The sequence below is a fragment of the Mya arenaria genome, chromosome 10 (genome assembly GCF_026914265.1).
Source record: "Mya arenaria isolate MELC-2E11 chromosome 10, ASM2691426v1".
In the NCBI taxonomy this organism is placed as follows: domain Eukaryota; kingdom Metazoa; phylum Mollusca; class Bivalvia; order Myida; family Myidae; genus Mya; species Mya arenaria.
This window is the reverse complement of record NC_069131.1, coordinates 27230090-27257145: the sequence shown is the minus strand read 5'-3', so window position 1 is coordinate 27257145 and position 27056 is coordinate 27230090. Positions and strand designations below refer to the sequence as shown.

The 27056-nt window shown below is 33.6% G+C and overlaps 1 protein-coding gene across 1 annotated transcript in view; it reads right to left on the bottom strand.

Annotated features, from left to right (window-relative positions):
- The window catches only part of LOC128204540 (uncharacterized), a 67045-nt gene extending 47279 nt beyond the window's left edge, over window positions 1-19766 (bottom strand). The window contains exon 1 of the mRNA XM_052905952.1: window positions 19335-19766. Coding sequence (XP_052761912.1) covers window positions 19335-19761 — 427 coding nt within the window. The 5' untranslated portion in view covers window positions 19762-19766. The remainder of the gene's footprint in view (window positions 1-19334) is intronic.
- Window positions 19767-27056: the final 7290 nt, after the last annotated feature.

Sequence of the window (27056 nt, the reverse complement as noted above, 5' to 3'; positions counted from 1 at the left end):
ACCAACAAAGTATACTACGCGGTTACAATAAGAAGTGCTAAGCATGACCTAAACAAGCAATAAGCGGAATGATTTGTGGAAGCACTTAATGTATGATACATGTGTATCAGTACTACCGTGTCACACCTACCTTCCATTTGTATTTAATCTTGGTTGATTAATAAGAGGGCGTTTATATAAAAACGATTATGCTCATGTTTCTACCATATGGCATGTTTTAGGTGATGTTTAGTTCACTCCTTGAAACCAGGAAGATTACTTTGTATTTATCTACGCTGCAAGTAAACCATGAAGTAATTTCAATAAAGCAAATAAACCTAAGCACTTTACTCTTGGGAATGATTTATGCAATTGTACACTTCACTTGAAATCAATTAGAACTTATTGATACAATTACACGTTGAACACCTTTTGCGCAAAATTAAGGACTCGTTTGACCTTAATCTATACTGAAAGGTTACAGCTCGTCCTTTGTATTATTTGGACTGTATAAATGTATACTCGACTTTTTTAGTCTGCAGTTATAAGATTGTTGAGCTTTTGAATGCAAAACAAGTGCTGAAATAATTGCAGAAAATCTATTGAGTTTGATTAGACGAACATGCATCTTGCATACCAACATGCATACTGAATCCTAAGCATTTAAACAATGGGCTGGATAACATATGCAGCTGTGTATAAGTAATTCAATGAAACTTCTAATTTGATCCGTCAAGTCAACTAATCCAAGTTCTCCGGCATCGTTCCGAGAATTGTAAACATTCAGTGCAAACTACTTCGATAAGCCAAAAAACAACAACAGCTAAACTATTTTGATCTTGTCTAAGGTAAACAGATGGCAGTCGCTGAAAAACACGGAGCATTACAGACAGCAAAAATACATAACGGTAATACTAGCCTCTTCTGGCTTGCAGAGGGCCGTGTATTTGGAAGGTAGGACAACGGAATGCTGGCATAATGCCATTGAAATTGGAGTCTGTGTGAAACAACTGCGTATGTTCCAGGATCAAAAAAAGCTTTTGTCAAAATATTATTCCGTCAGTGTTCAGGTTTTGTGATGTTTTAATAAAGTCAAGTTAATATTGTCAACGCTACCGCTTAGTTACAAATCTTCACTACAAATCCCTATTTGGCCTCCATTGCCCGCGTAGTTGTCATCAATGATTTTATCGGATGTCAAACAAACATCACGTAAAAGAAGCAGTGTGGAAATAATTGTTGAGCATTACATCCGTTCTCTTCTCTCAAAGTCAAAGTGATGTCTGAGTCAGCTGTAACGTTATCATCGTACTCCAGAGCGTATAGTAGGCATTTAACAGAACCGCTGATGATCGGGAATGTATGGAAGCGTCCAGGTGCCAAAGTGAACAATATTTTCCAGTATACTATCTCCTAATTAGGAGATATTAACTCATAATTATGACTTAATAAGTCCTAATTATGAGATACTATCTCATAATAAGGAGATACTATCTCCTTATTACGACTTATTAAGTCCTAATTAGGAGATGCTAACTCATAATTATGACTTACTAAGTCCTAATTACGAGATAATATCTCATAACTAGGAGATACTATCTCCTAATTACGACTTATTAACTCATAATTATAACTTACTAAGTCCTAATTACGAGATACTATCTCATAATTAGGAGATACTAACTCATAATTATGAACTACTAAGTCCTAATTACGAGAAACTATCTCATACTTAGGAGATACTATCTCCTAATTATGACATACTATCTCATAATTAGGAGATACTAACTCATAATTATGACAAAAACAATGGTGATGACGTTGATGATGATGATGATGGTTGTGGTGGTGGTGGTGGTGGTAGTGATGATGATGATGATGATGATGATGGTGGTGGTGGTGGTGGTGGTAATGGTGGTGATGATGATGATGATGATGATGATGATGATGATGATGGTTGTGGGGATGATTGTGGAGATCATAATGGTGGTAGTGGTTATGATTGTGGTGATGATGATGTTGGTTGTGAGGATGTTGTTGATAATGGTGATGATTAAAATTAGGGCTTTGCATATTACTGTCATTTTTATGAAAATATTGGACAAGTTGGCAGCCAAGTTGAGCCAAAAATGGCAGTTTAAAAAAACCCTTGGAGTGTTCAAATGACTAGTGCATAGAAACACAATCAATGAAAGAAAGAAGTCCATGATGACCCTATTATTAGTTTGAAATGACCTTGAAAGTTTGTACGTGAAGTTAGCGGCGTAATTGCCACTTAGTAAGTCCTAATTATGAGTGAGTATCTCCTAATTAGGAGATAGTAAGTCCTAATTATGAGTTAGTATCTCCTAATTAGCAGTTAGTAAGTCCTAATTATGAGTTAGTATCTCATAATTATGAGATAGTATCTCGTAATTAGGACTTAGTTAGTCATAATTATGAGTTAGTATCTCCTAAGTAGGACTTCATAAGTCCTAATTAGGAGATACTATCTCCTAATTAGGAGATACTATCTCCTAATTACGACTCATTAAGTCCTAATTAGGAGATACTAACTCATAATTATGAGTTACTTAGTCCTAATTACGAGATACTACTAAGTATCTCATAATTAGGAGATACTAACTCATAATAATGACTTACAAACTGCTAATTAGGAGATACTAACTCATAATTAGGACTTACTATCTCCTAATTAGGAGATTCTAACTCATAATTAGGACTTACTAAGTGCTAATTATGAGATACTAACTCGCGATTATTACAGTTTTGGAAGAAAACGCATGTATACATACTTTGAAATAGGAAACCATTTAGGCTGCTAGGCCGCCAAGCCGCTAACTTCACGCCGCTAGGCCGCTTAAGTGCTCCATCGACTTTTAAAAAAAAGAGTTTATAATTGCTTAAGAGTGATAATTTGGGCATAAAAAAGGAATATACATATAAAAAAATAGAAGGAGAGGCATGTTCACATGCTTTGAAAAGCTGACTGCTTGTTCGATTATTTTTTAAAATGTTGAAAATCGCCTCAGAGTGATAGTGTGTGCTTAAAACTCAGTTGATATTTCTTTGTTTTTTTTTTAAGAAAATAGGATAGCATTTTGGGCCGCCATGCCGCTAGGCCGCTAACTTCACGCCGCTAGGCCGCTAGGACGCGAGGACGCTAACTTCACGCCGATGGGCCGCTAGGCCGCTAACTTCACGTACATACTTTCAACGCCATTTCAAACTAATGATAGGGTCATCATGGACTTCTTTCTTTCATTGATTGTGTTTCTATGCACTAGTCATTTGAACACTCCAAGGTTTTTTTTAACTGCCATTTTGGCTCAACTTGGCTGCCAACTTGTCCAATATTTTCTTAAAAATGACAGTAATATGCAAAGCCCTAATTTTAATCATCACCATTATCAACAACATCATCACAACCAACATCATCATCACCACAATCATAACCACTACCACCATTATGATCTCCACAATCATCCCCACAACCATCATCATCATCATCATCATCATCATCATCATCATCATCATCATCATCGTCATCATCATCATCATTACCACCACCACCACCACAACCATCATCATCATCATCATCAACGTCATCACCATCTTTTTTGTCATAATTATGAGTTAGTATCTCCTAATTATGAGATAGTAAGTCATAATTAGGAGATAGCATCTCCTAATTATGAGATAGTATCTCGTAATTAGAACTTAGTAAGTCATAATTATGAGTTAGCATCTCCAAATTATGAGTTAGTATCTCCTAATTAGGAGATAGTAAGTCCTAATTATGCGTTAGTATCTCCTAATTAGCAGTTTGTAAGTCCTAATTATGAGTTAGTATCTCCTAATTATAAGATAGTATCTCGTAAAAATGACTTAGTAAGTCATAATTATGAGTTAGTATCTCCTAATTAGGACTTAATAAGTCGTAATTAGGAGATAGTATCTCCTAATTATGAGATAGTATCTCGTAATAAGGACTTAGTAAGTCATAATTATGAGTTAATATGTCGTAATTAGGAAATAGTATCTCCTAATTATGAGATAGTATCTCGCAAAAAGGACTTAGTAAGTCATAATTATGAGTTAGTATCTCCTAATTAGGACTAAATAAGTCGTAATTAGGAGATAGTATCTCCTAATTATGAGATAGTATCTCGTAATAAGGACTTAGTAAGTCATAATTATGAGTTAATATGTCGTAATTAGGAAATAGTATCTCCTAATTATGAGATAGTATCTCGTAATTAGGACTTAGTAAGTCATAATTATGAGAAAGTATCTCATAATTAGGACTTAGTAATTCATAGTTATGAGTTAGTATCTCCTAATTAGGAGATAGTATACTGGAAAATATTTTTCACTTTGGCACCTGGACGCTTCCATAGGACGCTTCCATAGGAATGACCAAAACGTTCCTGTACGAAATCTTTCGCCCGGAATTGACACGTAATTTAACTATAAGTTCCGTGTGGAGAATATTTCCAGGCGTACTTCGAATGATATATAATTAAGTGTCAGAGGGGGAACCCGGTTGGGTTCCGACCGGGATCAAGGAAATATGAAATGTTTTTTTTTTATTTGTTTTCAACAAATGATTTTTGTTTCGTCTATAGACACCACCATCATTAGTTTTAACAATGTATGATCTGTCATGCACTTGTTTTTTAACAATTGTTTGTTTCCAGCGTTTACCTCGTTTGATTATAATTGTTTTTCCTTGTGACAATTGTGTGAGTGGTTTGGGAGATTAATCAAACCATGGTAATTTGTCTCATGAAAAAGATTCATTTCTGTTTTCGAAAACTGCAAAACAAGAATCTTTGTTATCTTGTAGGGATTTGTGAAAATCTTTTTGATTGTTTAAATACATCTTTCAGCAACACCGTTGCCTTTTGAGTGTTACGGCGATGACGTAACATGTTCAAAATCCCATTCTCTGACAAATTTGTCAAATTCCTGACTTCAATATTGTTCTGCATTGTCACTAATGACTTTTGAGGGTATTCCATGTGTAGCAAAATTGTCCTTCAATTTGTGCATAACTGTGTCAGTTCTCGATTTTCTGAGTAACCCGCGTTCAAAGTATCTACTTTAAAGCTCAACTACAACAATATAGTTGCTCTCATTCCAGTATAAAAATTTCAGTGACCACAACTTCCCATGGCCTGCTGGTAATCTGATTAGGATTCAATGGTTCTTTGACATTGGAGTTTCTGTTTTCATGACATATGGGACAATTGAGTACTTTGTTAATGTCTCTGGTCATATTGGGCCAAAACATAACACTTCTTGTACGCTGAGTACATTTCTCTATGTCTAAGTGTGTATCATGAACTTTGTCCAGCATCATATATATCTAATCATTGGGAATTATGACATTGTATCTTTTTAACAACAAATCGTGAATGACTATCAGTTCGTCTCTAAAATTCCAATATTGTAAAATACTATTTGGACAGTTCTTTCTCTTATCAGGAATATCTGTTAATATTGTGTTTTTCAGAGTCTTCATCTCTTGATCAGTCTCTATTTTGCTTTTGACCAGGGTCATTTTCTGATCACTCATAGCAATGTTTTCAATGACAGAATGTACATGAACATCTATGTCTGTGCATATATCAATATGTCCATCTTACAAATAGTTCCGACTTAGCGTATCAGCTACTGGAATGTCCTTTCCAGGTACATGAACAATTTGATAATCATATTGCTGTAATTGCAAAATCGTCATTAATTTTGCAATCGTGGCGGAACAACATGCAAACTTTTGCGTGTTATACTCACAAGTGGCTTGTGATCACTTTGGTCTACAGCATGTCGTCCCTATGTCAGTTGATGAAACTTGGTAATGCCATACAATACAGCATAGAGATCTTTTGTAATCTGGGCATAGTTTCTTTCTGCAGACGTCAATGCTTAAAAGCAAAGAAAACGTGTTTGTCGTTTTGAAGCAAAACACAACCAAGTCCATTTTGTGATGTGTCTACTTGCAGCACAACATCAATATTTGGATTAAAGTACGAAAGTACCTGTCCTGAGTTTTGAGTTATTACCCTTTTTATTTTGTTCAGGGCAATTTCATGTTCCGGGTCCCACTGGAAAATACTGTCTCTCTTAAGTAACTGTCTTAACAGACTAGTCATTTCTGCAAGATAGGGTGCAAATCGTTGCAGATAATTTAACATTCCTAATGTAGTCTCTAGCTCAGACTTTGAATTAGGAGACCGGATTTCCCGGACAGCTGGGATAAATTTTCCCAGACCAGTAAATACATCATGGTATTTTGAAATAACTTGGTCTTTTGTGTAAGAAACGTCAGGTTCTACTGCTGATACAAATTTGAGTAGATTCATTGCATGGCAAGTGTCAAGACCTAAAATTTGACATAAGGGTGTATCTACAATGTAAAATTCGTTTCTTGAATTTTAACCATTGTACAAGCATTGAAGACTAACTACACCGTGTACTTTGAGTGATGTGCCATTGTAAACTGTCAATTTGCTGTCATCTGAATTTTGCTACCAGGTGATTTGTACATGTGGTATGGTGTGATATTTGCTTGTGCACCAGAGCCGATCATGAATTTGAATTGGGTGCTTTCGTTACCAACTGAAATATTGACAAAAGCTTGATTTTTGTGTTAAGAGTAACAGTAGTAACAAAATAACCATCACAGTTGTCACTTACATCTGAGGAAGACAAATAATTTACGTCATGCACTCGTGATTTGTTCTGTTCCTTTTGCGTTTTAAGCATACACTAGCAAAGTGATTTCTTTTTTCACAGTAGTTAAGTACCCTCTTGCTGGGTATACGTCCTTGGTCTCGTGTTTTGATCCACAATTGGAACACGTAGGCTTCTTTGTGCTAGCGTTAGCATACTTCAGTTTGCCTCTCGACCTTTGTTTTGGATTCCTCTTTGCCTCTTGGTGGTGATATGTTCTTGGTGAAACGGCATTTGCACTCTTATTATTGTCCATTTGTTGAATGTTGATTTTGTAAGTTCATACGTTCTAGGAATGTCCAAAGATTTCTGTAATGGTAAACCGTTCCCTTCGCTTATGAACTTTTCTCGGAGTTTCACGGATCGAACACCAAATACAATGAGATCCCGGAATTTGAGAAGAATGTCCTTTGGATAACCACATTCTTTGATGAGTAATCTAAAGCTCGTAACAAACTGTTCAAACGATATTGAGCAACAACTAAAAAGGCTAGATGGATGTAGGAAGTAGACTACTTTGATATTGAACTTATGCGGCTATGGACGAATATTGACGCGGTAGCGAGGGAAAGTATGGGGAAAGGTCATCAAGGGAGAAGAACAAAATAAAATATGTAGAAATAACGTAGACAAAAAAGACAAAAGCCGACCTGAAAAGATTTAAACCAATAGAATACAAAATCTCTTAGTATGAGAACTAAACTGATTTTGGGAAACTAGTATTGGTAGGGCTGCAGAAAGAGAGGGTGTGGTTCGAACATATTTGGAGGAGAAGCAAAATATGCCTCAGGATGTCGTGGACAACCTAAAACTGGAACGGGTACATCGTATTTGGGCCGCGCCATCGCTCCATGAAGAATAGGCTAACCAAGGAGCAAACAGGAGGTCAATAGCAATCGGAAAAGGAACGGAAAACAGAATAGCAACTGTATCATCAGGACCGGAAGTGTTAAAGCCTAGAGAGCGCAACTTTTGCTATTTTGTTTTTATTCAATGACAATGAAGTGGTCCGTGTGCAAATCAAAATTTCAGTGTTTCCAATCTATTCTCATCGGAAATTGAGCAAGAACATTCAAATATTTGGAAAAATGAAGGAAGAGAATTCCTGTCGTATACCACTTTGTAAGTGAACGGGAGACCGATGCGGGCTGCAAACGACGGGCACATTGGACGTGTAAAAATTGTGTGTTTGGAATTGTTGTGAACTTGATGATACAAACTGTGCATCTTTATAAACGGAAAATGACGTAGTCATTCATTTGTATTCATAGACTAGTAGAACAAGATAGGTAAATATTTCAGGCCATGACTGTTTTAACATAGCATACCATATAGACACTGATCTGCCAAGCATCATTTAGAAGGTAGAATTGTTATTTGTGTTCGATCAACTATCAAAATGGTATATCGTTAGTGAAAATTCTACACTATTCAATAATATGGTAATTAAATGAACACGGTTTCCCTAATTCAGGATCTCTGTATTACATCTGCAAAGTTATGGTGTGGCATCTCGAGTATTTCTAATTTTAGATATTCTGATTTATTCGATAGTCTTCAAACTGATAAATGTCATTTCACGTCTATCGGCATTATATTCCTTTCAATGTATGCAGGAAATCTCGAGCTAGATGAGCCCATTGCCAAGACCTTTTCGTCAAGGGAAGTGACTAGCATGGATCAAATTATTAGATTGTGTAAGGCTACTTCCTTAAAAATTGCAAACGGTCGTTCAGGCTGGGAATGAATTTTCGATGTATTTGATGAATACTGGTAGGTCAAATGCAAATAGTATTCAGTTGGTTTGTATTCGCACTTTCAGACAACGTTATCTGAGATAAAAATTTCACTTAAATGTAGGATCAGAAGATTCAAATACGCCTCATGATACTGATGGATTTGATTCCGTTTGTGAAAATGTAGACGCTGTCATGACTTTTGTACATGTGATGTGTCGACGCTATGTTTGGTATTGATTTATGTCGCGGTTTAGGGTACACGTTACCTTTGTGTAGACATTTTTCTCGGAGAATATTCTTTTGAGAATGCATATTATATATATGTGGCCATTTATGAAAAATGCATTACAATTTTATATTGCAAATGCAAATTCGACGCAGTGTAACATCCCTTTCAGTATGTATTTTCAGGGGACATCACTGCGTAGGAGTTTGCTGAAAATGGCATTATATATTAAAAAAGTTTATATGCCAAGTTGGCTTCGACATATTGTGGTAGGTACGGTGTCCCTCCGCCGAGGAAGGAATGCGAATATCAGCATACAGCATTGTGTTTATTGCATTTCAGACGTTGTTGTTCTTTTAATTTGAAACAAAATACATTTGCTACGGAGATATATTACGTAGAGATAAAGGCGACCCGTTAACAACCCGCTAGCTATTGCGGATAACTAACATAATATAAGACTGTTTGAACTTTAATATATTTGATCTTAGTTGTACTTGATTGTTTCGCGGTTTCCCATGTCGGTATGCGGTGTCTGTACTGATCAGTGTAGTCGGCGTGGTGTGCTGTGTCCTGGAGCAAGTCCTTTCCTACTGGCTGACCCAAGTTTCCCTCAATGGCTGTGGACGAATTGCAGGTATCCCTTCACGTTGACTAGATTAAAACATATAATTTCAGCCAGTTGCAGTTCATTTAAGGTGTAACCACTTTGTTTGATATACCGAGTTGCATTGTACAACATCTGTAAGTTTGACACACTGAGTCCCCTTTCATTTGTATTGTATCAGTATCACTTATGTGTTCACGATAAGTTGCAGTTCATATAAATTGTACCAATATGAGTGGGTAGGCGTCTATGACTGGACATGTTGGACTAAAATTAATATTTTGAATTCATATAATGTATTGTATGCCTTTTGTTAGATATATTTGTAATGTGATGGTACGGATGAATCTTTATTAAATTATAAGAATACAGAAAACAACCAGTTAATAAATATTTGCTACATTTTATCATTTTGTCCTTTTATTTGTTTTCATCAGTGCTGGGGCGTATTCAATATACCATTACCTGTGTTAGCCTTATTTTTAACGTTGGTGGGCGGATTCTGCATCGTGATTGGTTTATTTACCCCTATTTGATAACCGGAATTTTGGGCAGTTCAAGATAAACGTGTAGGCTTCTGAGTCGGTAGTTTAATAAGAGTGTTACGTTAATAGAAGATAATTAATATGCTGATGCGTATTGAGAGCCAACTATCGAAATAACGAATATATGGTAGGTAAAATATAGTTTTTGGATCAAACAAGAAAACATATAGTTATCTGACGTTAATGTGATCATGGCACATTTTATATTCATCTCAGCTCTATGTGTGAAACCTAATTAAGTGCCTCCCATAAGTAGAAAAGTGGGTTGGAATCGCCAAAAATTAAAACGTGTCAAAAGTTTTATTTAGCTTCGATTGAGTAAAACAAACATCCTTTGTGACTTGCTTAGGGTTAATAAGGAGTTGACCAAATTTTACGAAAGAATATTTTATCAGATTTTTGTTGTTAAGCATTTGATCTGACCAGAAATCTGATAGAATCTTCCTTCTTAAAATTTGCTCAACTCCTAATTACAGCTACACATGTTGCAACTAATATATGTATTGTGCTTGCTAAATATTTATTCTCAAAGCTATATAAAATATCATTTTTGAACAGTTTATGATTGGGTTATGACAGCGGCGTTTGCAATGTGAAAGGTCCTTAAGGTCAGAGAATATAGATTTAAATAATTCGTCTAGTTTAAAATAAAAATAAAAATGTTCAAAAAACGAGCTGCGTTTCGTTAAAATTACAAAGTGAATATAAATGTTATTTACTGAATAACGTTTTTTTTTTCCTTCAGATTTTGCAGGATGGCTACACGTAGTCCGTGTGTTAGACATTCTCGGCTTTCTTAGTTCACTGGTTAACCTCATTTTGTTGGTAAACTACATAAGACAAGATGAAGGCCCACAGACTCGAATGAACCGAAACATTATTGCTATCTGCGTTGTGTCTTGTAAGATTTCATACTCTTTATTTAAACCAGGGGTGGGCGTGGATGGTTGGGGTTAAGCGATTAGGGACTTCATGTGACACGATACACTAATAATAATTAAATTCACCCTACATATTAAGCCTTAATCAACTAGTAAGGTCATTTGACGCTTCAGGCTTTTCGTTAATATTTTCTCTTGTTGCTGAGTACATATGATAACATTCATTGCTTAATGTCACTACAATGTATACTTTCTATTGTTGCTGAGTGCATATGATAACATTCATTGCTAATGTCACTACAATGTATACTTTTTATTGTTGCATAGTACATATGATAACATTCATTGCTAATGTCACTACAATGTATACTTTCTCTTGTTGCTGAGTGCATATGATAACATTCATTGCTTAATGTCACTACAATGTATACTTTCTCTTGTTGCTGAGTACATATGATAACATTCATTGCTTAATGTCACTACAATGTATACTTTCTCTTGTTGCTGAGTGCATATGATAACATTCATTGCTTAATGTCACTACAATGTATACTTTCTCTTGTTACTGAATGTATATGATAACATTCATTGCTAATGTCACTACAATGTATATTTTCTCTTGTTGCTGAGTACATATGATAACATTCATTGCTTAATGTCACTACAATGTATACTTTTTATTGTTGCTGAGTGCATATGATAACATTCATTGCTAATGTCACTACAATGTATACTTTTTATTGTTGCTGAGTGCATATGATAACATTCATTGCTAATGTCACTACAATGTATACTTTCTCTTGTTGCTGAGTACATATGATAACATTCATTGCTTAATGTCACTACAATGTATACTTTTTATTGTTGCATAGTACATATGATAACATTCATTGCTAATGTCACTGCTATGTATACTTTCTCTTGTTGCTGAGTGTATATGATAACATTTATTGCTTAATGTCACTACAATGTATGCTTTCTCTTGTTGCTGAGTGCATATGATAACATTTATTGCTTAATGTCACTACAATGTATTATTTCTCTTGTTGTGTATATGATAACATCCAGTGGCTAATGTCACTACAATCTATTATTTCTCTTGTTGTGTATATGATAACATTTAGTGGTTAATGTCACAACAATGTATTCTTTCTCTTGTTGCTGAGTGCATATGATAACATTTATTGCTTAATGTCACTACAATGTATACTTTCTCTTGTTGCTGAGTGTATATGATAACATTTATTGCTTAATGTCACTACAATGTATGCTTTCTCTTGTTGCTGAGTGCATATGATAACATTTATTGCTTAATGTCACTACTATGTATACTTTCTCTTGTTACTGACTCTATATGATAACATTCATTGCTAATGTCACATACTTTCTCTTGTTACTGAATGTATATGATAACATTCATTGCTAATGTCACTACAATGTATACTTTCTCTTGTTACTGAATGTATATGATAACATTCATTGCTAATGTCACTACAATGTATATTTTCTCTTGTTGCTGAGTGCATATGATAACATTTATTGCTTAATGTCACTACAATGTATACTTTCTCTTGTTGCTGAGTGCATATGATAACATTCATTGCTAATGTCACTACAATGTATACTTTTTATTGTTGCTGAGTGCATATGATAACATTCATTGCTAATGTCACTACAATGTATACTTTTTATTGTTGCTGAGTGCATATGATAACATTCATTGCTAATGTCACTACAATGTATACTTTCTCTTGTTGCATAATGCATATAATAACATTCATTGCTGATGTCACTACAATGTATACTTTTTATTGTTGCATAGTACATATGATAACATTCATTGCTAATGTCACTACAATGTATACTTTCTCTTGTTGCATAATGCATATAATAACATTCATTGCTAATGTCACTACAATGTATACTTTCTCTTGTTACTGAATGTATATGATAACATTCATTGCTTAATGTCACTACAATGTATACTTTTTATTGTTGCTGAGTGCATATGATAACATTCATTGCTAATGTCACTGCTATGTATACTTTTTATTGTTGCATAGTACATATGATAACATTCATTGCTAATGTCACTACAATGTATACTTTTTATTGTTGCATAATGCATATAATAACATTCATTGCTAATGTCACTACAATGTATACTTTCTCTTGTTACTGAATGTATATGATAACATTCATTGCTTAATGTCACTACAATGTATACTTTTTATTGTTGCATAGTACATATGATAACATTCATTGCTTAATGTCACTACAATGTATACTTTTTATTGTTGCTGAGTGCATATGATAACATTCATTGCTAATGTCACTACAATGTATACTTTCTATTGTTGCTGAGTGCATATGATAACATTCATTGCTAATGTCACTACAATGTATACTTTTTATTGTTGCATAGTACATATGATAACATTCATTGCTTAATGTCACTACAATGTATACTTTCTCTTGTTACTGAATGTATATGATAACATTCATTGCTTAATGTCACTACAATGTATGCTTTCTCTTGTTGCATAGTACATATGATAACATTCATTGCTAATGTCACTACAATGTATACTTTTTATTGTTGCATAGTACATATGATAACATTCATTGCTTAATGTCACTACAATGTATGCTTTCTCTTGTTGCTGAGTGCATATGATAACATTCATTGCTAATGTCACTACAATGTATACTTTTTATTGTTGCATAGTACATATGATAACATTCATTGCTTAATGTCACTACAATGTATACTTTCTCTTGTTACTGAATGTATATGATAACATTCATTGCTTAATGTCACTACAATGTATGCTTTCTCTTGTTGCATAGTACATATGATAACATTCATTGCTAATGTCACTACAATGTATACTTTCTATTGTTGCTGAGTGCATATGATAACATTCATTGCTAATGTCACTACAATGTATACTTTTTATTGTTGCATAGTACATATGATAACATTCATTGGTTAATGTCACTACAATGTATACTTTCTCTTGTTACTGAATGTATATGATAACATCCATTGGTTAATGTCACTACAATGTATACTTTCTCTTGTTACTGAATGTATATGATAACATCCATTGGTTAATGTCACTACAATGTATACTTTCTCTTGTTGCATAGTGTATATGATAACATTCATTGCTTAATGTCACTACAATGTATACTTTCTCTTGTTGCATAGTACATATGATAACATTCATTGCTTAATGTCACTACAATGTATACTTTCTATTGTTGCATAGTACATATGATAACATTCATTGCTTAATGTCACTACAATGTATACTTTTTATTGTTGCATAATGTATATGATAACATTCATTGCTTAATGTCACTACAATGTATGCTTTCTCTTGTTGCATAGTACATATGATAACATTCATTGCTAATGTCACTACAATGTATACTTTTTATTGTTGCATAGTACATATGATAACATTCATTGCTTAATGTCACTACAATGTATACTTTCTCTTGTTACTGAATGTATATGATAACATTCATTGCTTAATGTCACTACAATGTATGCTTTCTCTTGTTGCTGAGTACATATGATAACATTCATTGCTTAATGTCACTACAATGTATACTTTTTATTGTTGCTGAGTGCATATGATAACATTCATTGCTAATGTCACTACAATGTATACTTTCTATTGTTGCATAATGCATATAATAACATTCATTGCTAATGTCACTACAATGTATACTTTTTATTGTTGCATAATGCATATAATAACATTCATTGCTGATGTCACTACAATGTATACTTTTTATTGTTGCATAGTACATATGATAACATTCATTGCTAATGTCACTACAATGTATACTTTCTTTTGTTGCTGAGTGCATATGATAACATTCATTGCTAATGTCACTACAATGTATACTTTTTATTGTTGCATAGTACATATGATAACATTCATTGCTAATGTCACTACAATGTATACTTTCTCTTGTTACTGAATGTATATGATAACATTCATTGCTTAATGTCACTACAATGTATGCTTTCTCTTGTTGCTGAGTGCATATGATAACATTTATTGCTTAATGTCACTACAATGTATACTTTCTCTTGTTGCTGAGTGTATATGATAACATTTATTGCTTAATGTCACTACAATGTATACTTTCTCTTGTTGCTGAGTGCATATGATAACATTTATTGCTTAATGTCACTACAATGTATACTTTCTCTTGTTGCTGAGTGCATATGATAACATTCATTGCTTAATGTCACTACAATGTATACTTTCTCTTGTTGCTGAGTATACATGATAACATTCAGTGGTTAATGTCACTACAATGTATACTTTCTCTTGTTGCTGAGTGCATATGATAACATTCATTGCTTAATGTCACTACAATGTATACTTTCTCTTGTTACTGAATGTATATGATAACATTCATTGCTAATGTCACTACAATGTATATTTTCTCTTGTTGCTGAGTACATATGATAACATTCATTGCTTAATGTCACTACAATGTATACTTTTTATTGTTGCTGAGTGCATATGATAACATTCATTGCTAATGTCACTACAATGTATACTTTTTATTGTTGCTGAGTGCATATGATAACATTTATTGCTTAATGTCACTACAATGTATACTTTCTCTTGTTGCTGAGTACATATGATAACATTCATTGCTTAATGTCACTTCAATGTATACTTTCTCTTGTTACTGAATGTATATGATAACATTCATTGCTTAATGTCACTACAATGTATACTTTTTATTGTTGCATAGTACATATGATAACATTCATTGCTAATGTCACATACTTTCTCTTGTTACTGAGTGTATATGATAACATCCATTGGTTAATGTTACTACTATGTATACTTTCTCTTGTTACTGAATGTATATGATAACATCCATTGGTTAATGTCACTACAATGTATACTTTCTCTTGTTGCTGAGTGCATATGATAACATTTATTGCTTAATGTCACTACAATGTATACTTTCTCTTGTTGCTGAGTGCATATGATAACATTTATTGCTTAATGTCACTACAATGTATACTTTCTCTTGTTGCTGAGTGCATATGATAACATTCATTGCTTAATGTCACTACAATGTATACTTTCTCTTGTTGCTGAGTGTATATGATAACATTCATTGGTTAATGTCACTACAATGTATACTTTCTCTTGTTACTGAGTGTATATGATAACATCCATTGGTTAATGTCACTACAATGTATACTTTCTCTTGTTACTGAATGTATATGATAACATCCATTGGTTAATGTCACTACAATGTATACTTTCTCTTGTTACTGAGTGTATATGATAACATCCATTGGTTAATGTCACTACAATGTATACTTTCTCTTGTTACTGAGTGCATATGATAACATTTATTGCTTAATGTCACTACAATGTATACTTTTTTTGTTGCTGAGTACATATGATAACATTCATTGCTTAATGTCACTTCAATGTATACTTTCTCTTGTTACTGAATGTATATGATAACATTCATTGGTTAATGTCACTTCAATGTATACTTTCTCTTGTTGCTGAGTGTATATGATAACATCCATTGGTTAATGTCACTACAATGTATACTTTCTCTTGTTGCTGAGTGTATATGATAACATTCATTGGTTAATGTCACTACAATGTATGCTTTCTCTTGTTGCTGAGTGCATATGATAACATTTATTGCTTAATGTCACTACAATGTATACTTTCTCTTGTTGCTGAGTGTATATGATAACATTTATTGCTTAATGTCACTACAATGTATACTTTCTCTTGTTGCTGAGTGCATATGATAACATTCATTGCTTAATGTCACTACAATGTATACTTTCTCTTGTTGCTGAGTGCATATGATAACATTCATTGCTTTGTATCACTTCAATGTAAACTTTCTCTTGTTGCTGAGTACATATGATAACATTCATTGCTAATGTCACTACAATGTATACTTTCTCTTGTTGCTGAGTGCATATGATAACATTCATTGCTTAATGTCACTTCGATGTATACTTTCTTTTGCTGCATAGTGCATATGATAACATTCATTGGTTAATGTCACTTCGATGTATACTTTCTTTTGTTGCTAAGTGTATATGACAACATTAATTGGCTAGTGTCATTACAAAGCGGATGAATGTGTTTTTTTACAACTTTAAAGCCATACTTATGTAAATAAATCTTTATTTGATATTTTTTGAAAGGTATGTCGATTTTAATTTATCCCAGTTATATAACTGTTATAACGAATGCGGAATAATTATTAAACTTTAGTGTACCTTCATTAAATAATGGTGTTACATACATGTAAATGGCTGCTGTTGTGCCATTTGAATACTTATATTTAAACACCAAATGACCCTGTCGACATACTATATAAGGACTGCTGAGTATAGACAGGTACTTCGAATTTGTAAGATTAAACATCAACATTCTGAAAATCCTATGGGCGGCATGGGCAGTATGAGCCATCATAGTAAGCTGACTCATTTGTCATTCGTTTCAATATTCAAGTTTCGCACAATAAGAATTTTGAAAACCTGATGATCCTATAATATTTTTGTATCGTTCAAAGAGTTTTAGGAATAGAGCAACAATAAAATATATACCAAAATAATATCACAAACATAACGTTTTGGTCTTGAAATTATGCAATATAGGTCTTATTACATCCGATTTCAGGCGAAATAAATAACGAACATACCATCTGTAATAACATCATATTTATTTTGTTGTCAGTAATTGATATAACATACATTAGTAATCAGTAAGCAATTTCCTTTCAAATCATAAAAAATTTAGATATGTTATCCAGGCAACACAAATTAACATTACTACTTATCATGACTCAATGAAATTACAAGCTGTTAATCCATCGGAAACCTTAATTTGAAGTTTGAACATATTATTATTATTATACGCATTAAAGTATATTTAGGTGCATAAACGAGTTTAATCATACACACATATATTGATAACGGGATTTTCTATTGTCACTGGTTTCTTTGATTCAATGACATTATTACTTTAAAGCTGCACTCTCACAGATTACACGTTTTGACAACTTTTTTTTATTTTTTTGTCTTGGAACGAGCCAATTTTTGCAAACATCCATGGAATCCAATTATATAAGACTGCTAACAAAAAATGAGACCGCAGATTTTTATATTTAAGTTCAAAAATTGATGTCTTATGCATTTTTCTTAAACCGTTAGTAAGGTTTAAGCTATAAAACATTAATTTTTAAATGGAAATATGAAAAACTACGATCTGATTTTTTGTCAACAATCTTATATCATTGGGTTGCAGATATTTATGCAAAAATGTGCTCTTTCCAATACAAAAAATAAAAACGTTGTAAAAATGGTAAATCTGTGAGAGTGCAGTTTTAATCTTCGTTGTGCAGAGATTAGCCAAAGCATGCTCTGACACCATTGTAAGTAGATTTACAACAACCAAACACGGTCAGATCCTTATGAAATTCACCGTAATACTATGACGGTAATACATGATATCAAACCCTTATAATTAGTTAAAACCACCATAGATACTTTTAACGATGAAGAAGAACACCAGAAAATGTGTTCACCATGTTGGAGTCTTGATAAAAATTACTGCCATAACTATTTGTCTGAACCCACACCCTGCTCGCAACTTGCAATACCGCAATAATATCAAACGACGTACAATGGTTAGTACTGCTCCCATAAACAGTCCCACTAGTATGAGCAGTGTCGTCCACCACTAAGCTGAAGCCAATGTTTTTGCTAGTGGCACTACAGAGATGTGACGTGAACAAGTACGTGCCGTTGAGGGGGCAGGTGAACACGCCAGTTCTGACGTCATATCCGTTACCATGGTTGAACACGGCCTCTGTGAATACTAGATGTATATTCGATGACACACTCAGATCCTTTAAGGACTTTGCTTCAAATGCAATCGTTGGTGTTCCAGCTTTCTCTGAAAATATACGAAAGGCGTACGGAGAAATACCAACATCTGTTTCCTTCAACACCTTATTTGTAAAATGTAATGGTTTGTTTGGAATATTTTGATTTTAGAAGCAATAATTATCGCCCATAAATATGTGCTTTCATCTAAACAGCAGCTTGCTTTAAAGAGACACAATATAGGTTGATGCATTTCTTTTAAAATGTAAATGCAATATCTGGTGTAACACATTTGACACTGAAACATATTATTAGTGTACAGATATAAACTGACCCGAAAGTATATAAATGGAGTTAACAACCATTTAATTGCTACGTGGCCAAATATTCGTAAGTTAAATACGCGCCAAACTTTCGCTTAAATGTATTCATCTTTTCACAAATGTTATGCCCTTTTGGTTATGATCATTTGAGTCCAACGAATAACTCATAATAATTTAAAAATAAATACATTCAAAAACATATGTTGTGCCCCTTTAGAAATATAATTAGTGAGAATGGGAGTTTAACTGTACACATTTTGCATCAAATTGTTTAGATCAACTAACATATTTATCTCATAGGACATCCAAGTGTCTGAAAATTCCAAGAAAGCGCTTTTTTAGAAAATATATTACTTTTGATAAAAAGTGACATACCTTCTAACGTATGCAGATATCCGATTGCTTCAGATACATTTTGAGTCAATGTCGTACTCAGCAGTTTAGAATCCTGAGCGAAGTCGTTGGTCGCGTTCTTTAGGTTGTCCTCAAGTAATTGTGTCCTATTAGAGAAATTCACCATTTTGGTATCAGCACTTTCAAGAGCATCCCTGATCCTGTCAAACATTTGGTTTTCTTTTTCAATTGCGTTCGTTTTGAATAGTTCAATAGTTTGTGACATTTTCTCCAGAGCGTCATTTACTCGTTTTTGTTGTTGTTCCATCGCTATTTCCATTCGGATCATTTTTGACAACAACTGCTCTTCGTAATGAAAGGAGGAACACTGAGGCTCCTTTGAACTTACTCTCTTGCTCATTAGCAGGATCAAGAAAATCAGCCGCACGACATTATCTTGGGACCACATGGCGCAACGTTTGCTCGTGAAATGCGTAAAATTTATGAGGTACTGAGACTATATACCCTTGACATTCGGCGCGCATGCGCAGAAAAAGATGTTTGCATTACTTGCTTTGCTGCTTTACGTCCGTTGATTTTATCTGTTTAACCGACACGCCTTGAATTCCAAACCAAATTATATTGATAAACATGTATACGTGTTATTATTGGACGGAGTATGCCATGAAAAGTTCTTTACAAGTATGTTTATCACATAATTTTTGATGAACATTTGAAAAATGTGAAGAGATCATGCATTGCATTTTCACACCGCCATAGCGCGCATTTATTCATTAACCGAAAATTGACCCGACACTTGGTGAAATGATAATTTCTTTATTCTGATACGATCTAAATCGTATGAGTAATATTTTTTTAAAGCATATGCTTTTTTAGTAGTTGATAATAAGGAGTACGAACGTATACCGACAAAACCTTACAAATATACTTTATTCCTGCATTGATAAAATCATGTTTGCCTGTGCGGTTTTCACCTGGTGCTAGTATGTTTTTTAAAAGAACTGTCCGTGTTACTAGCGTTCGTATATTGAATAAAATGATTCGCAGTAATCAAATAGTGCTAAATGATAAAAGGACTATGAATGAATATGTTCTCAACTGATGGAAGGCATTATCCAAGACTACTTTAAGCTATTACAATTGCTTCCAAATACATTTATTGACCTTTTAATGGTAGCATACACTTTTGTTTATGTTAATAGCATTCAACACATTTAAGATAAGTTCGATCGTTAAAGTATTTGCACGGTAACAGTATGCCGTACATGAATGCACTCTTAGGTTTTGCTTATGTCGTACAATGAAGATATGTGAAATTTTGCAAACTTCAGTTTTCTAGAATGGTGCTGGTCTCTTCTTTCCTTGCTTTTTATTTACTAACATTTTTTATGGTGCAGTCGACGACTATTTCTGTAAAAAGTTTTAATTATTACGTGTTTTACGTATTTGAATTGTTCATAAGGTATGCCTATGGGCTAGGGCTTTTTAGAAATTCTTTCATTTACCAAGTCTTCATGATTTAGCGAATTTGATAGTGACTCTACTAAGTTTAACCGAGTGTTTAAGGTACATAGCCACGTTTCTCCCAAAAATATGAATGTCGGCCGATTCTGAAGTCATTACAGGAGTACTAAAGAGTTTGATAAGACAAACATGCATCATACGTAGCGAATTTCAATGAATCTAATTAGTTTAAAACAAGAATCAGATGCAGCTGTGTTTAAGTAATTCAATAAAACATCTTATCCGTCAAATCATCTTATTCAATTTTCAAAGAACTATTCAAATGAATTGAAACAACTGGTACCAGCCAATGGGAATCTGCAAATACTTTGGTCTTTTTAAGTGCCCACCACAGTGCAAAAGTAATAAAGACCGAATGCGTATGTATGAAAAATCTAATGAAATCGTCATAAGTAAATTTTGCTCAACGTCTTATTAACCAAAAGCATATTGCAAAGGATGTATGTTCTACTTCTGAATGTTTTTTGTAAAACATAATAACATGATATTTTGAAAAAACAACACAAAAAAACATTTTAATTGTTGGCCTTCCTTACCAAATTTTCCACTGTTGGAGGCAATTAAGGTACGCGAATTAAACACGTATATATACTCAACGAAACACAGCATGAAAGACTCCAAGTACAGATAACAGAATACTAAAATATACTTTATCAACTTGTGTGGCCGATTAAAACATGTTTTAGACTCCCCAGGCTGGCAGAGTGCGGTGAATCTAGAGGGTATGTTAATGAAATGATTACATTATGCCATTAAAATAGGTGGCTGTTTCATAAACATGCGAACGTTCCAGGATCAAGAATATCTCTTGTCAAGATCTTATCTTATCTGTGTTCAGATTCTGTGAGGTATGAATAAAAATCTGGTTGAAATTGACAACGCTACCGATAAGACACAAACTATGAAATCCCATACCAGCCCCCCCCCCCCCCCCCCCCCCGGTTGAACTTTAATTAGAGAGCACGAATGCAACGTGTAATATAATTTTATTATTACGTGCAGTTAGGTAAAGTTTAAATCGTATACACTCAAATTATAAATGTGACACTAATAAATATTCACTATTTAGCTTGTTTCTCAATTGTATTTAACCCAATTTAGAACACAGAATCAGTATACCGATACCATTATGATACGCTATTTAATTTTTAATTATTTAGACAAATAATTGCATCAGTGCGTAAATAGCAAACCTTTCAAATGCACGAGCGAAGAAATCGTTCTGTGGCGTGAAATAAAAGCACGTGGCTAAATGAACCGTATATCTACGTACCCTTATAAAAACACAAAATGGTGCGGATGTCGCTACAAGAAAGAGGGGTAGCAGTTGGATATTTGACGTTTTAAACTGTCTTACTACCCTGTAAAGTTTTTTAATGCGTAACATACCACTTTTGTACCGTTAATGTAAGGTTCACCCGTTCGAAAGTGGTACCGCTTTATACCTCACAGAGCCAGCAGAGTAAAAAAATCTCACAAAGGTAGTCATGTTACATAATAAATTTTGTTTTTACTTCAGTAATGTAAAAACAATATACCTATTTCGCAATACAATTTATTCAAATATACTTGTACTTCTACAATGTAGCTCTCCTGAAATGTTTATTGATATACGTTCACTCTTTCCTAAACAATATCAAAATTAAACTTGTCACACATAATTTTCGTCAAGTGTATAATTAAAAATGACAAAGTTATCGCTTAAACATGAATTATGACTAACATTCAGTTTACCGACTATAATTTGCTCCCTGCTGTCTACGAGCATTATGAAATTGCCGATAATATGTGTACCACCGTGACATCAGCAGTACTGGAGAGCATACGTAATGAAGTAGTGAATATAAGATCAACAAATATCCACTGGATTAGTAAAATTTCTGAAATACAGAGTAAAGTGTATCTGCAAAAATCATGGGTCCAATTCAGAAACAAACGGTTTTGGGTACATGTGTACTTTTGCTTACGATCTAAATCTAGTCAGACCAAGCTAGCTGTCCCTTACACAGAATCGAGGAACACTTACTGCAGAGGATGTGAAGTGAACGTACAGCGACCTAATATAGCAAATAAACTCCATTATCCTGACAAGTTCCTGGCAATTAAAGATTTTAATTTGCAACGTTAACATTTAAAAAGGAACTTTAAAATGTTACATTTTATCTCATCAATTAATTAGTCCTCCATAGTTTATTAAATTCCAAAAGCTTTGCAAAATCACCATTTTCCGAAAAACTTGATTTTTTCTGTATTACGAACAATTTAATTCCCCGTTATGACAAACACATGTTTTTCTTAGATTCAATGGATACAAAAGTACTTTTTTTCTCAAAATCCGATACGAGATATACGGCTCTGATGATATGGATGAAGAATGATGTAGCGGTATATGATTATTCTTGAATGTGATTAATCATTGTATCATTCTCATTTCAACTTGTCGTTATAATTCGTTATACGATCTTGATAAGTCTTGATATATAATACAGCACGATTTATCGATACAAAGAATCCAATAGGCACAGTATGTTAACAGTCGGATGGACCTTATAATTATGTTTCCAAACTCATAACAGAATATGCATACTCAAATGAGACATATGACCGATAGGATGTTTTATTTACACATATCTTGAAAGCACTAACAAAATAGTGGTATTCGGAAGTACCATAATAATGCCATGCACAAACAGAAGCAAAAATGACCACTAATGTACATAAGCATGTCGACTCTATGTGTGTCATTGATTTTTTAACGGTTTTGGGTACACATGAACTTTTATAGATAAACTTTGCCCTGATAACCTGTTTGTTTGAGTTTGCAGATCATATATATCCGAAGCCGTTTTTCAGTACAATACATAACATTTTGAGTTTTAATACACTTTGAATTAATTGACGCGAGCTTCCCGATTGTTTTACTCCTGTTGTGTAGCTATTGACACAATGTTAGTATACTGAAAATACAAATTCAACGAAGTGTTACTTCCCTTACTATGCAAGTTGATAGGGGAGATCACTGCGCAGGAGATTGCTGAAAACGATACCTAACAAATAAACCTGTTTGGACAGTATTCTACAACTCTGTTGATACAACACATGGCACTGACAATATTAAACACTTTGTTATAACAATGTTGTGTATCAATAGTGTTGTTGAGCATGCTTTGCTTCTTTTCGATCTTGAATCTATGTATTTTAATGATGACATTGTCAATTTACGTGTAATGTTACACTTTGGATGTCTGTAGTATATCGCATCTTTGGAAAATACTAAGGAAAATGCAAACGAATATTCGAATATTCGATCGAGGGTTTGGTATTCGAATGTCAAAATAGGTATTCGAATATTCGATGTTTTTGTTGAATTAATAAATTAATTAAGTTTTTGCCTGTCTTGTTTTTACAACGATGGACCCCTAATGCCAGAGGTTTGAACTTGATGACTCTATACACGCGTCATATCAGATATATCGCCGGGAACTATAAACAGTCCCCGTAAATTTGCATTTACTGGCTGTTAGACAAGTGACATCAAACACATTCCAATTATTTTGGGTACATTTAAATGGCCATGCCAATTAAGGGTTTAAGTGATCGGCCTTAATGATACCAATGTGTTATCTTCACTGCTAATCAAGCTTGGCGATATTGCTAAAATCACCTTGATGATATTAAGACATGTGCTAGTTATGTGCTTTAAACTGTTTTCCATGTTTTCGATATAACGCTCTTGCGTACAAAAATGTATGGTTTAACGTTTAAGGATATATGTCCTGTATTGTTGTACAATACATAAGTCAAAATCGACGTTTTGCCATAGTGTCGTTTTCTATAAATATATTTCGTAAACATCAATCCCAGAACGAGGCTGCAAATCCAGGAAATACGCAATTCCCTGACCTTATTTTGCATTGTTTACAAAAATGAACGCAGAGGAATTGGTACAATTCGTTTTTTTATAAAGATATATCGCTTTTTCTTATATAATATATATTTTGAAAATGGGGAAATTCAGAGGCTTATTTGTGGAACAATAAGGGTCCGTCGCGTGTACCGAATACGACAAAGAAGGGTAACAGGGCCCCGGCTATTACGTTAGTGAATAATAGTTTACTACACTTAAAGGTTCATTTTGGTATTCGAATATTCCAATATTCGATCGAAAGAATTACCGAATATTCGAATATCAATTTTGCCATTCGTTTGCATCCCTAGAAAATGCATATAAACTATGCTTCGTTGTGTATCATGTATGAAGTTCATAAGAAAAATAAACCGTCCTAAATGAAAATGTGTTTATCGATGTTATGGGGAAATACTGCAATAATAACTCAATATCTAATAAACAGGACAAACAGAGTTGTACAGCTTAGTTTAACTTGGTGTAATCGATATGATCATAAAGTCATTCTCGCACATAATAACCTTACTGTGTAAATATTTTGATTATATACTGTGAACATAAATTCAATACTTTATTTGGTTTTCACTCGATGAATAAATCATTGTGCACAAATTCAGATACTATTTTAAAGTGATAATGGAATATATAATAGATAATAACATTCGTGACTATAATACATCCGTCTGTAAATTGCTAGATGCGTATTCATCAATGAATATGTTTTATGTAAAATTGTCTATTACTTATAATTTTCCTTGAAGTACAAAAATACCTGATGAATAACAAAAGAGTAATGATCACAAGACTCATATGCCGTGATTTTCTTGTCACAAGATTGGACGACATTCTTGTTGTAACGCGTAAAATACAGAAACTTTTAATTACAGAGAGTAAGGCATTTCGAAGTAAGGAAGTATAAATTTTCTGTATGTACTGAAATAATATCTAAATGTGTCATCGTTTTGCATTTTTATTATTCAAGAAGTATAAACGCCAATTTGGATTCAACATGATGTGGGGATTTGCTTGTCCCTCCAGCGGGGAAGAATTGTGAATATCAGTATACAGCTTACTGCTGTGGTTTTGTTGAATTTCAGACGTTGTTCTTCTTTAAATAGGAAACGGTTTTATTTTTCTAAGCTTTTTAATAATCTTATGCATGCTTTACAAGTTTAATTTAGTTTATGTTTGATATGAAAGCATATTATATAATATTATTCTTATATACGATATGTATACCTTTTCTATTACATTTTACATTTTGCAGACGTGTATATATTGATCTTTTAAGATCTGTATATTATATAACATTGATAGATACTTGGTATTTCTGTTTAAAAGAAATAAAGCGATTCAAAAGCTTGGTCATTTAACATAACATTAATGCTTACAATTGGTTCGTTTACTCGTTCTCTTTTCAGGTGACATAGGGTTTTCGGGAATAACCCTGTGCGCCATTAAAAGAACGCGGAAAATTTCGACGGAAAGTGACTAAAAATTCTGGTCCTTCATAGTAACAGTTGTTGCCGTTCACTTTACCTTCTGTCATATTGGCCTAAAACACTTGAAATACACAGAAATTTTATTCTTGGAACTTATGAATCCATTTAATAGACATGGTATCTACATAATGCATACATTGTAACTGCCAATAATGTACTGTACATAGTATTAAGCTGGACTTTTGAAGAATAGGGGAAGCTATACTATTCAACTCGGCGTCGGCGCCGTTGCCGGCGTCATACTTAAGGGTTTTCATGAATATGCACATAGGTTAATAACTCAGCAATAACCTGGTGTATTGCATTGAGACGTAATACAACGATACCACATGTGATCGTCACATAAGGGCATCATTTATTTTTTTAAACAATATCAAAGGACTGAAGGGCCATATTGTAGTGACCAAGCTATGTGACGATCACCTGTGAACGATATTTAACAATCGAACCTACTTTATCAAGTTAGATAACAGCATTCTGCATATACTGCAAATAACTCGTCTTAAAAAAACTGGTTTAGGTTTTTCATGTTACCACATTTAAGTTCAAATCTTAGCAAATGCATCATGTATTGCACTGGTCGTTTAGGCATGTGTTCCAAACTATCCATCGTCCGTACTTAATCAAGTTAGATACCTCTAATCTGCATTGAATGCAAATTATGGCCCTGATTATTCAACTTGGAAATTTTGGTTATGGTTTTGCATGTAAACAAATTGAAGTCATTATCCTAGCAAGTTCGGGATGTTCATTTAGACTTTATACAACGGCATTCAACCATCTAGTCTCATTAATTAATCACGTCTGATA